The following is a 16,030-nucleotide window of genomic DNA, read 5'->3' as shown; positions in this document are numbered from 1 at the left end:
TACTAAAATAGATCCCTGTAGAATACTAGCTTTGAAAGGTCGAGTTTATTGTTTCAGAATGAGGTTAATTCGAAATGTAGGTAGGAGTCATAAACTGTATCTTCATTAAAAAAAAGTATCGGCTCAGATAACCAATACATAAATTCGTATTTTCGAATTGGCAATGTTTGCGCAATTTTCAGTACATTTCGTTATTTCCTTACAATATGACTCTGTTGTGATGATTTGGCCCGGTTGCAGACAGTTATAGTAAATCATACCCGCCGCTGACTACCATACAGTGACCATGGTTTTTTTGTGAATTTTCGCCTTCAGAAAGTACCTCGGTGGCTCATCGGTGTCCGACCACTGACCTGAACATGTCATATTGTCGTAGAGGTAACACTTCTCATCTCACGTGCTGATAATATTCAAGAAAAGATCGTTTTGGTTGTGCAAAAGCAAAGAAGAACAGACTTCGAAACGTAACAATTTTTATCGATCTGTTGAATCGTGGAGCACCCACTTATCGAGCTTTTTGAGATTTTCAATGCGTTTCAAACCATTTAAACCAACCGCATGGGAGCTGATGTCAGGTTCTGCCGCCATACCAAACACCATTTGTAATGGGTCTGCCTCCACCAGGTTCCTCAAGTCCTCGTCCTGGATTCTTGTAGGTGGACCACTCATTTTCGAGGCTAAAATATCTGAAACGAAATACCGCAAACTAACGTTGAACAGTGCGTTCATTAACAATATCTTCACCAAATGCTTGGTTAATTTTCAGAACTGTTTCAGCGCTTTGGTTCAACTTGGTGGAAGAACAACTCAGTAGCATTTGTGCTAACTGAGTTGAACTTCGCCTTTTGTTATATCAGCAACTAGCTCTGTATTTTATTTGAATATTTGTATGTAACTACAGCTGGGAAACAATAAAAACGATTATTATTATTATTATTATTTCTTGAATCTGTAGAGAAAAATTGGCAAGAAATCGCTCAACACATCATATATTAATGAGCTGTAAAAAAGAAAGAAAAATAAAATTTGGAAAATAAATAAACAGCATAAATGTATAAACCTCAAATTATCCATCGAGAGTATATACTACGACAGAATAGAATGAATATTTATTGAAATATGGAGCTACAAAAACACATGATATCGAAACTTATAACTCAACGCACTTAGCCAAGGTTGCATAAGAAGGTTGAAAATATGCATGAAACATTAGAAAAAAAATCAACAACGGGTTAGAGGATTTTTTTCAATACCAACTATGACAAATCAGTCTTGTTTCGTTTTCATTGGCACATTATGTTTTATATTAAGGCACCCATTTGTTTTTAAAAAAACATTTCATGTGAGGAATTCTCCGCCTTGAACTAATCTGAATATGAAAATTAATTCCGAATAGCAACAGTCACAAGAAATGTCTTTGTGAAACAATTGTCATTATCCTGGAACTTATAAAGACAGTGCTTACCGAAGCATTTATACGTTCGCTATACTTTCTCATGACTGGATCCAACATTAAATAAATAACTAGTGTCCTGAAACACCAGAACTGCCAAACACAACACGCGTTTTACCAAATAAGTTGGTGTCTTTAAGAGATGAAATAGATTGATAACTCACTTCAAAACTCAACTATTTATATTTGACAGAGTGAATTTTCACTTTTAGAAACACACCAATGATCTGTAGGGTACAAATTAGAGAAAAATTTCATCAAGGTTATTCATATATAAAAGTGAACATTTCCTAACTTCAAATCTGGCCTGTTTATATCTAACAGAATACACTTTCACGGTTACTTTCAGACATACATCAAAGATGTCTGGTAGAAATTGACGAAATTGCCGCAGATTTTGTACAAAATGATTCATGTGAACAATGGTCTGCTTTGAATTTGATCTTTGTCAGTATTCATAGTTCTCATGTCACCCTTTGTTACTTCTAGACTCTCGAAAGCATCCAAAAGTTTAAAAATCAATTATCGATCTCAAAAATTATAGATATTGTTCATTGTGCTGAATACATTATCTTGTCTAACATTTGCTGAAGTGCGCAAGTAGTTTTGAAGACTACATCAAAAGAAAGAAATAAATCATTCTTTTGAAAAATTAGCAAGCAGTTTCAAGAAAAAAGTTCTATTAATTTCTAACCGCAATCATTAATGACTATCTATGGTCTGAAAAAATAATTTATAGTTAGGAATTACTTGACTTCAACTCATGAAGTCGCAGTGTTGCAGTAGTTTTGGTGTTAAGGAGCAGTGCTCATTTTGGTCTCAAAGATGTACTTCCACCAAGAACTGAAAATGCTCAATGTGAAACGGAAGCCATTCAAAATACATTCCATCAGCATTTTACTCAACTCAATCAGATCTCGTCCCGAATAAGAGATAACCTACTGAGTATAATTGATTCAACCAATTTTGAAAACGTACTTTGAACATTGTTCCTCGATCATCCACTCTGTATCACATTGGCGAAACTATGTCCCAGAATAGTAAACAATCAGTAATGACTTGGCATGCGGATGCCATTCCTTTGTCCCCAAGGAAGTTAACTTCGATGATCTCTGCCATTTTGTGTGAAATAAATACAGCTTTTTATCGTCTGTGGCATGAGGGTTTACTCGCCCAACTTCGATGCTATGACTTGTTGAATAATTTCTGTGTATGGCTCTCCAGCTTCCTGAAAGAACGTTCCATGCAAGTGGCCTTCGATGAATATCTCTCGAATACTTTCATCATCAACGCTGGTGTTCCCCAGGGATCCGTATTGTTTTCAACCAGCACACTTGTCTGTACATATCAGAAATACGCGACGGACTGTAGTTGCTCATCATTTTGAGGTTCATCTCAGTACACCTCGAACTTTACTGTTCAAGAACTCATTCATCTGGAGAACTGCGTTTATGTGAAATAAACTTGCTGAGAAAGTTTTTCCAAATGGATTCCCAGCGATTCAAATCCAATGTGAATTCGCTAGTTTCACACAGGCACTGCTCTGAGAGCACCATTTAAGGATTTTTTTCCTGTAATGCATGTGTATTGTCCCTGAAAAAAACAGATATCAATGAGGTATGTCTCGTTCGGAGATTGAAGAAGTTTGAAGAAAATATCGGAACTCTGACATTGAACCTACAACTGTTCTGTACCGAATCTGTGACAACCATAGTAGATTATCCGTCTTCGATGCTCAGAATGTCGTATGTCTACTTCAACCGATGTAAATGCGACCTGTGAAAATGGTGGCCTGTCTTCTAAAAACACTTAAATATTTTCGCGCATGGGAGTAACAATTCTGATTATGATAAGGTGCCTTCAAGGAATATTTATCTAACAAAGAACTCGCCTTATGAATAAATATGCAAATTTGTTCGGGATTACGTAAGAGTCACACGATAAATCTAGAAACCGCTGTCATTATCCTAGACTTCTGATCAAAGATTGGTGAAGGCAGTGCCTACCAAAACATTTAAACTCCGTATACTCTTTCATGGCTGGGACGAAAGAGCTCAGGGCGAAACGAAAGCCGTCCAGAATAAATCTAATCGGCTTTTTATCCGACTCAGTCGGATCTCATTCCGAATGAGCCATAACCTAGTGGCTGAAGATAATTGATTCAACCAAGGGTGAAACGAAATTCTGATAATAACACTTTTGCAGAACGCCCCGTAATCTCGTTTCCGCGTTGCTTCAACGTGCACCCTTCACCGCCTCTCACCGTCGAGACCAGCTATTGCAGTTGTTCAACCAAAAGCAATTTTGTTTATGTACAGATTCCGTCGAGGATGTGAATGCTTCCGCTGTTTTAACTCATGTACACTGAGTGCCCCATATTGAATGTGACTGAAAAGGAATCTTAGTATATAACGGATACGTGGCGATCCTATGACCACTGGAAACGGCACAGTCAATATACAGTGTGTAACAACGAAAACTTAACAGAGCCGTTTTTGAATATAAAAAGTAAGATTTTTAAAAAAAACTCGGACACGTCGATTTCTAATTAAAGGGGGACAGCTTTCAGACTAATCAGATTTTTTGTAGTACGCACCCCCTCAGAGGGGTGCGTCCGACGACCCTTATTTACATAGGGAAAGTAGATCGAGTGGCATCTTGTTTTAAAGGTCTTTCGAATACCTTTACATCTCTGTTAAAAGAAAATTTTTGTAACGATTAGTTGTCGAGATGATATGAAGATTTAAAGGTATTTTTATTGAGTTCAACTCTTTTTGAAATAAATTAAATTGTTTTGAGATACAATTTACGTTCAGAACTTTCATAAAAAAAACATTTTTGCTTTTTATGACAACCTGCTAATACCTGTCCATTTGATTTCGTAAAAAGTAAGAATTATTTGTTTATTACGAGGAGATTTTTTCGGGTGAAGGTTACCTTTCGACGTGGATATTTTATGCTTCTGATGAAAAAGTGAATCATACTAAAAACTTACCTACACAACGAATACAACCTGCTGATTTCCTTGATTGCTGATGACACAGAAAAGTTTAAAAAACTGTTTTAGTGTTAATAAATCCCAATAATTGTTTTTAAAGCACACACAAAAAAGTAACACCTAATAAGGGTAACTCACATAGGAAATTTAGAGTAAATGTTCAAAATGTGCGCCATTTTGCTCCATGCAACAATAAAGGATTTGTTCGCATTTTGCTCTTACATTATTCAACATCTCAGGAGTTATAGCTCGGCATTCATCAATAATTCTACGACGTGATTCATCCAAATCCAATTCCAAATCCAATTCTGCCAATCTATTTTCCTTCAAAATGATTATTCAAAAAATTTCGAACCTGCTGGGCATAATGGGGTGGTGCACCGTCTTGTTGAAAATGGATAAATTCATCTTGACAACTTGGATCCTGTTCAATTATTTCAACTATGCGAGTTGTATTGCCTCTTCAAGAAGTTGTAAATAAGAATCACCGGTTAAATTTCCATCAACGAAAAATGGACCTATAATATGATTGCCTAATATTCCGGCCCAGATAGTCAACTTTTGGGGATGTTGGGTATGTATTTCTGCGTATTGTCTTGGGTTTTCATCCGACCAATAACGGCAATTGTGACGGTTCACGCAACCATTTGAATAAAATGAGCTTTCGTCCGAAAAACAGATGTTATAAAGCAGCTCGGGATTTTGCATTAATCTCTCACTCATGCCCTCACAAAACTCCTGTCTTTGGTCAAAATCATCCTAATTGAGTTGATTTGTTCTGGTTTCGTCAATTCGTGATTCGTCACCTGCCCCAAAATTTCTTGTTTCGTCACCTTTTTGACTTTTTCGCAGGTAATAATTTATTCCGTATTCGTCAACTGGGACTACTAATGTCATAAAAATCCGTAAACCTAAATTCTTTTTAATGCTCATTCACAATAATATTATATTAATCAATAATCTACACTAATATTATAAAGAGGAAAGATTTAATTTTTTGTTTGAAGAAGGCAAACTTTCCCAATTTCTAGACTTCATTTGGAATCGAATTGTTCAAACCGTATTTAATTATTTTTAAAATGAAAAATGCATAATAGAAGCCTCTTAATCACTAGCGCAGGTGCAAAGATGAGGTGACGAAACAAGAACACCTTGAGCAGGTATATTTTGCACTTGACGAAACAAGAATAAAATGGGTCATAACAGGTAAAATTTCCCTAGGTGACGAAACACGAATTGACGAAACAAGAAACTACCATTGAGTTCATGAACAAGTTTAATTTTGTAAGGATGGAATTTGTGGTTTTTAAGGATTCTCCATGCGCTCATATGGCTTATTCTGGTACTTTACCTGGGATTGACGATGACTTGACCAATCACTCCAATCGCATTATCGTCATTCCCTACCCTTCTCTGAACATTTCTTTTCTTATTTAAAACCGAACCTGTCTCCCTAAATTTTGTGACCAAATCCAGAACGTGATTTCTGCTCAGGTGTTTACCAGGGTTTTGCTCGTTAAATCAAATTGATGTTCTATTAGCATTTTGATCGTTGCCAAAAAGAAATAACTGAAACCCTTTTAGCAGTAGTGTGAGGCATTTTTAAACAAATAACAGTACACAACCCGTTTAAACAAAACAATCGAACGATGTACTAATGAAAACTGGAAAAAGAGGAGTGGATATTGACTTTCAAAAAGGGATTTTATTTAACAAAAAACTGATAAGAAGAACTGCTAGATTTTGTTTTATTCAGGCATACAAGTTAAGGTATTCGAAAGACCTTTAAAACAAGATGCCACTCGATCTACTTTCCCTATGTAAATAAGGGTCGTCGGACGCACCCCTCCGAGGGGGTGCGTACTACAAAAAATCTGATTAGTCTGAAAGGTGTCCCCCTTTAATTAGAAATCGACGTGTCCAAGCTTTTTTTAAAAAGATTACTTTTTATATTCAAAAACGGCTCTGTTAGGTATTCGTTATTACACACTGTAGTTGTTTATTGTATGGCAATATAAAAATCTTGGGACATGTGTGTCAAGGTCTACTTCATGACCTATTATTCAAAATTCATCTCGAAAATATTTGTAATAATTACGGAAAGCCAACTCATTGTCGTTAACAATTTGCTGAAAAACTGATAGGAAGTTCGTTTCGACTAAAGATCAAGACACTCAAAGAGGATCCTTAAGATTCTTCAGTTTTTAGAAAGACAAAATCATGCATTATTTGAATTTTTAGCAAATATCAAATTTAATTCTAAATTAAACTATGTTTAAAAAATCTTTAAAATATGTTTTTCCGTTAACCAGCTGTCGCACCCCTACGAACGACAACCCTCAGAAGTCGAAACTTGTGGCGAGCTAAGGATTAATTAACGTTAAAGGTCTTACCTTTTAACGTGTGATTCCTTACACGTTATTTCGAAGCCATTTTGTTACACAGTTGAGAAAAATAGAAATTTTGTCCAATAAATTACAATTATTATTATTATTATTATTCAAATTTAATCCATTATTCAAACATGATATGGAATTATCATTCATTCATTCATTAAATGATATAGAAGACTTGAATAGGTGATCATCTGATTATGACGTGAGATAGGTACTTCATTGGTTGAACGGCGTTGAATTTCAGGTGTTGTTTCAAGTACTTTCAATATACATCAGTGGATATTTAGTGGAACTTTTATTATTTTTGCAATTTCTACAAAACCTTTGAAAAGTTATTTTTCTTAGGACTGAAAATTGTCAATAGAATTTTGATCAACAACATAACAATGGAAAAAATATAATTCAATGAATGACAACTGTCAGTCGGGATATTCTATCACAGTCTAATGAATTTATGGAAAATAATGTTCATATCTGCCAAAACTCCTTTTTTATGCATCCCATTAGTGAATATGACAGAATTGATTTGATAAAAATACTAAAAAACTCAGGTGCAAGTGGTTATGATGAAATTTCAAACAAACTCCTAAAAAAATGTGCACATGAGTTATATCCGCTGCATCACATCATTAACCTAGAATATGGAATGTTTCCTGACAAACTGAAAATTGCTAATGTTGTACCAATTTATAAAAAAGATGATAAAAATTTGTATGAAAACTATACGGGCATTAGTTTGCTTTCTAGTGTGTGAAACGTATTTCAGTTGAATATCAAAAATCAATTAAATTCTTTCCTTTCTATGAATAACATTGTCTCATCAAACCAACATGGATTCACGAAAAATAATAGTACAGAAACAGCTCTATGTAATTTCAGTGAACACATTATAAATGCTCTTGATTGCAAATTTCACATTTGTGGCTTTTTACAGAAATTGGAACGATATGGCGTGAGAGGGACTGCTCACAAGTTAATTGAATCATATCTGCAAGGCAGAATTCAACGAGTTATTGGTGACGTCACTGTGAGTGAACTACGGAAAATAGAGCAAGGTGTCCCTCAAGGATCTATACTTGGACCACTTTTCTTCATCATTTTTGCGAATGACTTGTTTCACTATTTTCAACAACTGTCATCAGTACACGTGGTTACATATGCGGATGATACAAATTTCCTTTTAACAGAGAAAGACTCGGCAACTCGATCAGATATTACTGGAAAGGTATACCAGCAAATTATAACATGGCAAGTAAAAATCACCCGAAACTAAATATAACTAAAACTGTACTAATGAAACTCACTATGGTTACAAATGAGTCCGAGATTTTTAGTAAATATGGAGATGATGATTTTCATGTAGAATCCCCTAAAGGAACTAAATTATTAGGCATCACAGTTGATTACAGACTCACCTTGACATCACATATCGACTCACTTTGTGAAAAACTACGTAAAAATTGTTATGCGTTAAGATTTTTGTCTAACTACTGTAAACCTGAAATCTTGTTGAGTCTGTACTATACCACTAATCATTGTCATTTGCGATACGAGATTTTGAATTGGGGTACGGGATCGTCCGTGGAAAGGATTTTCATATTACAAAAGTCGGCAGTTCGAATAATTATTAAACTTAGATGGAGAGAGTCATGCAGGAGCTCTTTCAAAAACCTGAAACTTCTTAAGTTTGTTGGGATATATGTTTATGAATTATGTATTTTTGTTTATAATAACAAATCAAGTTTTTTATCGAACAAGCAAACTCATGATTATCCAACTCGCTCTAGAAATTTGCTAGTACCTCGATCACATCGAACAGCTCTCTACCAGAAAAGTCATCTTTATCTCGGACCGAAAATGTTCAACAAATTAGACGTAAATACAAAGGCAGCCCCTAATATGAATATTCTCAAATCAAGATTGAAAACTTTTTTAATTGAAAAAAATTGCTACTCCTTGGAGAAATCTTATCGACGATCGTATCCCTCTCCATGTTATTTGTGTTTCTTGTTCATTTGGCAAATCATTTGTAAATACCTATAGTTTTTTCTTTTTTAAAGCTGACGTATTCCTTGTTATTGTATATTGGAAGATATGTTTTTTATCTTTTTTTCCATTGTACCTTTCAACAAGTGAAATATTGGAAAATAAATAAATAAAAAAATACATGTCCCCAGGCGACAATAACATAAGAAATAATGGATTATTACAAGGAAAAATATGCCGTTCGAAGAGTTGCTTTTGAACCTTGTCTGGAGAGGTTTCTTAATGGAAATAGATTGCTCCTGACTTTTTTGATATTTATGTGATGATATCATTTTAATTCACTGTCAATATGAATTCCCCAAAATTTCACACTACTTTGCAAATTTGAATAATTTTTCATATTTCTCAGGCTGAATACTATGTTTTGAGTTTTGTTTTTATTCAGATACAATTTGTTGGTGCTGAACCACCTTTCAGTTTGCTACTGTGCTTCAGAAGATAATGTAAGTACCTCATCTATAGTTTTAGCATTTGTTTGGATTGTAGTGTTGTCTGCATATAAAATATATGATATCAGTTAGATCATTGATTAAAAATATGAATAATAAAGGTCCCAAGATAGATCCTTGCAGTACACCAGTATAATGGAACATTTCTACTGTCAAAAAGGAAAAACTGACTGCCACACTCGTCAATACATTCCGCTACAAGCTGATCACAAACAGATCACTACATACATATTATTCCGAGAAACCCGAAAACTACCAAACGAATTCCAATACGGTTTTCACCAACTCAACGAGACTCAAGAGGAAGGTTATACTATTCGTAAGAAGTCGGGGCGTTGACGCCACCCAGTGACTGTCATCAAAAATCACTGTTCAATCTTTTAGAGATATATTAAACCAATTCACTACATATTGTCTTTTTTTTATTGGTCTATTAAAAAATTGGCATACGTTTATCTTTCAAGGATAGCTAGTTTGCTCAACTTTCAATAATATTAAAAATATTGGTTACATATAAACTGATAATTGGGAAGCTATGCAAACGGATACTATATTAATTATTATCAAATAGATAAAAAATAATGCAAATTATAATTTCCCTTCACACAAAACAATTCAAATTGATATATCTTAGGAGTTATCGGTAAATTAAAACCATGACACGAGAAAGTAAATTCAAACGTCCTCGCAAACTGATTTGAGTAAATTCTATCAAAGGTCATTGTTATCAGTTGAAAGCTGATGTGAAACTGTGACACTAACAAATGCAGGCATATATGTTCCGCTACCATTGCGAAGCAGGTCGCTAGTATTTGATAAAACGAGATTGCATTTCGTTCTAACAATATCAAAAAGAGTAAATGTTAACATTGTACTTTGTCGTTAGCAGAGTGTAGTTAGACCAGCTTGATCACTAGATGTAAAATGATGAAGCCATTCACGAGTTCCATTCCATTATGAAGCCCCAACCGATTCATTAAACATGGAAATATATTCATGAACAAACATAAATTATGAATGTAGCGGAGGGACTTGTAAATTCGCCAATGTGTAATTAATTTTAGCGACTCAATTATTATTTTGTGCAAGTATGTATAATCTATTAGTATTTCATCAAATCGGTAATATTCGTAGGCATAGCCGCAGCGAAAATTGATTGTTTATTATCCATTTTGCGGTGATTGCATAAGCGTTTATGTTTGTTTATCTATTAAGATGAGTTTATGGGAAAGTAGAAGGGAAAAGCTGGTAAGTGATGAGTATATGACAGTAATTGAGTAAATATTTGTGAAAATTGCCTAATTATTATCATGGATAGTATGGCTAAAGTACCACATTTGGGCAACATAATATCTCTTTCAGAAGTTACAAAGCCTGAGAAACGGTTGTTACCTATTGGTGGTTGTGCAGTCTATGAATCATCATTCATGTCAGCCTGTCATCAATGTTGTAGAAACTAATTCAACACAGAGTACTTTTTATATGAAATATAAAGTTGTGGGCGAATTTCAACTACAGCAAAAACATTAACTTTATTTATAGCAACTATAAATTTTTTTTTCAATCAATAGAATATAAATAAACAAGGACAAAACATAAACACTTAATGAAATCTAATTCTACAATCGAAACTTTCACTCTGTTGCTGAATTCAATAACTGGTATAATAGCAGCTGAACAAGATTTGATGAATTCCGTAAGAAAGTTTGATCTTCGTCTGGATATTGATTTTTATCACATGCTTTCGAAAAAAAGGATAATAAGATTTGACTATGAAAATGGAAAGGCAGTTTTGGAACGATGGCAAGAAGTAATTTCAAACCTGACTCAATAACCTACGGAGTTTCAGCACTAGGCTGCCAAACAAAGAAATAATGCATGGAGCTTGTGAAAGAGATGAAGTTGAAATGTTATAGGTCGAATACCAAGATTCTTGGAGCCATGTTACCCCAAGTATGTTTTCACCTTAATATCAGTTATATTCTGTATGTAATGAAATTATGCCATACAGAACAAATTGATCCAAACAGAAAATTCATGGAGAGATTGAAAGAGTTCAGGAAGGAATGTAAAGATATCTCAAACAACAAGAATCTCATAGGTTCATAAGAAGCTTTTTGGCATTTTCCGTGCAAGGTATAAAGTATTGAAAGAACAAGTGACAGTAGATGAATCTGAAGTGGCACACCCTTGTCAACAATTTCGAAAAACTAGCGATGGGGATACCCCAACTTCAACAAAATTTGGGTATTAGTGAGTTTATTGAGATCTGTGATTTTTTTAATAATAAATACCTGAAACACCTATGAATTTAATGAAATTTTTCTTCAATAACAACGTTATGACATACAATCTACAATGCACATGATTTATTATTTCGTATTCCCGTAATGAGAATGATCATTTTAAAAAAGTTGGACATAAAAGATTGAAAATTTGAAGACACTGCTTACGAAGAATTGAAATAAGACAAACACAAGATTGAGATGAGAATTTGAGAAGAAAAAATATAGTTATTTTCTGATATCAATAATGAACGTGGCTCTCCAAGGTAATACGTAGCAAAGCTAAATTTCGACATCGACTTTGTAATGCGATTCCTTGTCTATCTTTCACTGAAAGGCAAGTAGTTGGAATCACAGCCCAAAACAAACACTCCATGATCCAACACCAGACAGCACAGTTTTAACCTGCCATAGGAGTAATCAGTAGTGTTACGCTGAACCTCAAAAGTTAATTTCATCAAACTGTCATGATGTTTTCTTTCAACCCTCATTTGTTTTGTGCCATGATTATCCTCAATAGTTTTGATAGGATTTCATGTTTGTCGATCAATTTGTACAGCTTTTTCAAATCAAATTTCAATGACAGAATGTTCTCATTAAATGAAAGTTTTTGAATATGAATATTATAATGATGTTTTACCTTGTTGAAAATATGGATTGTGAAATTTCAAAGTTAAGCTGAATATCGTTACAACAAATCGTGGGGTGAGAACTACAACTAGGTAACTACAAATTTGGCGAAATCTGGATAAGTGCACATATAAATTCCATTAGGTGAGGCCCACACCATACTACAACTAGATATCTGTTGTAGACATTTTACAGGAGTTATTTAGAGTTTTCAAAACTAGATAAGTTGATGATCAGAAAAAAAGTTCAATCTACAACTAGATAAGTTCACTTATCTAGTTGTTCAACTTAGCAGAACTGCAAGATTGAAGCAACAATTAGGCAACTCAACATGTCTAGTTGTAGCACTACAAGTCTGGGGCTTCATGTTTAAAATCAACAGGTGGCTCTAGTTGTCTTGGTAAGGTTGGATGTAAACAGTGTGTGATATTGAGTGCTTTATTCTTCTAAAACTCCAAGATGTATTCAAGAACAAAACGTATATTGCAATTATGCGACATCAACATTAGTAAGTATAATTTTATTAATCAATTCATTAAAATACCGTTACCGGCTAAATAACTTACTTAGGTAATTGAGGATACCAACTCCTTTTGTCAATATCAAAAAGTATTTTTAAACTAGAACTTACAGAGCAATGAAATAGAATGCCGACATTAAAATTATCGGAATAGTCATACAGCGCGGCCAGTAGGTTATGCCGAGCAATGAATTCTACCGGGTTAATGGCGGCAATTCCTTTGATGTGATCTTTGGCGGCACAGTAAGCACGGAAAGCAATCAAGGACGCCGTATTAAAATTTAATTGTAATGTTGTTACAATTCAATAATGTAATTGATACTTTTGTTTTCTTCCCACACCTTAGAAAAGTTTGATTTTCAGTTGAGACCTTTTGACTTTGGTTGATATTTGATCACCGCTCGCTTAGTTATATCAGAAAATGCGTGAGGCAGGTGCCGGGTTGAAGTACCTCTAAGTATTTTGTTTTATATTTGATTTCAAATCGGATTCGATTCACAGTTTAATTTTTTTTCCTTCAATTTACGTTCTATACATTTTTTCATTCGAGTTTTCGTCATGCAAGAATTTAACATTTTTTTTTTCTAATGTTTCTAATAGTTCTGTTCGATAGTATATTCATGTAACTTTTGCAAGGGTCCCCGTACCGGTTTAAAATTACGTTAGGAAAATATATCATAATTTCATAATTTACATTCATTTATATTGATGTAGGTAACGACTGCAGATTGAAATCAGAAGCTAGACCATGTAGTCCATCCTTTCGACATCACGCTATACCTGAAGCTCACAGAGCAAATGACTTTACTGGAGAGACTTGTGAGTAACCATTCATCAAACACTTTACTTATGGAGTGGCTTACAATCAACTATTCTAATTTTATATTTCTCGTTACTAGCGGCACAACCAGAAGAAGTGGGGAATTTAAATGGTACATCCTACAACAGCGATTCCATCCCTGGGCCCAGTCATTCTGCTGAAACCAACACTAGGAGACCAGGTGAGAAACTCGACACTCTTAACTTCAATTATGATACAGATGAGGAAGTTGATGAAGAGCCTTTGTTCTCATCAGAACACTCCGAATTTTGCCCAGAGGAAATGTCTGCAGACGAAACCTCTGAAAGTGACACTGACTACGTCCATACACATCGGATCCGAAAAAAGAAGAACAGCACTGGACGTCTCGACGGAATGGAGGTGTTTCCAGAGCCGACGGTGGAACCACGAAAACGGTTTAGATGTCCAAGCAAATGGGCAAGGACTTTAAGCAAGGAAAAGAGGGCTAGGGGCGAATCGTATGTCTCTTCACGGAAGAAAGTTATACCTGCGATCCAAATGAAACCCCCGTGCCAAAATTGCAGGAGCCAATGCAACTCAAAAATTTCGGAAGAGGAGCGAAATAGGATTTTTTCAGCCTATTATGCATTAGGTGAATATAGCAGGCAGAGGGATTTTATTCATGCCAATACTGAAAAATTGACTAAAAAGCGCATAACAGCCGATAATTCAAAACGGAATTTTACTGTCACATTTTATCTTCCCAGCCAGGGAAAAAAAGTTAAAGTGTGCAAGACAATGTTCCTCAATACCTTGGGCATTAAAAAAGGTGTTGTAGACATAGCGATGAAAAAGCGAACCACCGAAAATACTAACCAAGAAGATAAGAGAGGAAGACACATCAAGAAGCAAACTCCACCAGACATTGTTCAAAATGTAAAAGCACACATCGAAAGTTTTCCTGTCATGCCGTCTCATTACTGTCGTGCAACCACCAAGCGCCTTTACCTGGATCAGAGTCTGAACGTTAACCGAATGTACAACATGTACATTCAAGTTTGTAGTGAAAATGATGAACCTAAGGCAACTTTACCTTTTTATCGAAAAATTTTCAACGAGTGCTACAATTTAGGATTCCATCATCCAAAAAAGGATCAGTGCCGAGTTTGCTCTCATTACACCAATGCTTCATCAAACGAGAAAGACACCTTAAAGGAAGACTATACAAAGCACTTACAGCTGAAAGATAGAGCTCGTACCGAAAAAATGAAAGACAAAGAAGAAGCACAAAATTCAAATGGCGAATCTGTATGTGCTAATTTCGATTTGCAGCAAGTTCTTCTCGTACCATCTGATCCAGCTAACAATGCTCTATTTTATAAACGAAGACTCGCTACGTACAATTTTACGATATATACACTGAACGCACAGCAAGGTTTCTGCTACATGTGGGACCAGACCCAAGGAGGTAGAGGAAGCTGTGAAATAGCAAGTTGCGTTCACTTGTTTTTAAAAGGCCTCCCTAGTAACGTAAAAAACGTAGTATTTTACAGTGACAGATGTGGTGGGCAAAATCTTAATCAGTTCATCGCAACAATGTTCATGATTGCTGTGCAGGAGCTAGATAATATATCAGTCATTGACATGAAATTTCTAGTCCCGGGCCATACACAGATGGAGTGTGACTCTATGCATTCAGCTGTAGCCACCGAGCTGCAAAGAGTAGGCAAAGCGTCGTGGCCGGAAGACTTGAAGCAGATCGCAAGAAGCGCAAGAAGAAAAGGGGACAAACCCTACCAAGTGTTCGATCTTCTTATCGAAAATATAAATGATTACAAGCTTTTTATGAAGGAAAATCTTACGAACCGGAAGAAGGGTGAAGACTCAGAGGAAGTGCGGTGGCAAAAAATGAGCTGGATGCGTTTCGAAAAATCCGAACCGTATAAGATGAAATTCAGGGAGAATTTTGATGAACCCTTCAAAATCTTAGACTTTAATAAAAGAAGCCGTCGGCACACATTCTTGCAGCTAAAGCAGCGGTATGATCAACCAATCCCCATTACCTCCTTGAAATACAGGGATCTGGTTTCTTTGTTCACACTAAAGCCCCCAGCACTCGGAGATAGGTACAAACAATTTTATCTTGATCTGCCTCATGATGGAGATGTCGGCGAGCCCGAATGCGATTTTGACGATTCTGACAACGAAAATCTATAATTTTTTATTATTGTTTTGTTTTTGCTCAATTTTTATTGTTAACTTTGTAAATTTAACTAAATAACATCGTTAGATTTTATCGATTTTGATTTTTCGCTTGTAAAAAAATAGTATTAATATTATTTTCAATAAAAACTTAATACTTAATACTAAATAAACTATTCATTTACTACCCTGCTTGTTGAATGTGATTGAATTATTTAGTTTGACTTTAACATTGTGCTATGGAGGCTTCCTAAATTGGATATGAAAAAT

At 35.1% G+C, this 16,030-nt stretch overlaps 2 protein-coding genes across 6 annotated transcripts in view; one reads left to right on the top strand and one right to left on the bottom strand.

Annotated features, from left to right (window-relative positions):
- Positions 1-16,030, bottom strand: part of Fur2 (furin-like protease 2) — a 1,328,139-nt gene that overhangs the window by 552,532 nt on the left and 759,577 nt on the right. The gene's annotated exons all lie outside the window — the stretch shown is intronic.
- Positions 13,163-15,859, top strand: LOC141485387 (uncharacterized). 2 transcript variants are annotated; one of them, XM_074181942.1, is made up of 3 exons: positions 13,163-13,596; positions 13,677-13,778; positions 13,854-15,859. In XM_074181942.1, the coding sequence occupies exon 3, from the start codon at positions 13,880-13,882 to the stop codon at positions 15,773-15,775; it is 1,896 nt and encodes a 631-aa protein (XP_074038043.1). In that variant the 5' UTR covers positions 13,163-13,596; positions 13,677-13,778; positions 13,854-13,879; the 3' UTR covers positions 15,776-15,859. The 2 variants fall into 2 exon arrangements, with proteins under 2 accessions (XP_074038043.1, XP_074038042.1); XM_074181941.1 differs by having other exon boundaries at positions 13,163-13,778.

The sequence above is a fragment of the Leptinotarsa decemlineata genome, unplaced genomic scaffold, assembly GCF_025532065.1.
Source record: "Leptinotarsa decemlineata unplaced genomic scaffold, Ldec_3_MD MMD2_tig00026328_RagTag_RagTag, whole genome shotgun sequence".
NCBI classification, from domain to species: domain Eukaryota; kingdom Metazoa; phylum Arthropoda; class Insecta; order Coleoptera; family Chrysomelidae; genus Leptinotarsa; species Leptinotarsa decemlineata.
The sequence above is the reverse complement of the archived record's forward strand: the minus strand, read 5'-3'. Positions and strand labels throughout refer to the sequence as shown.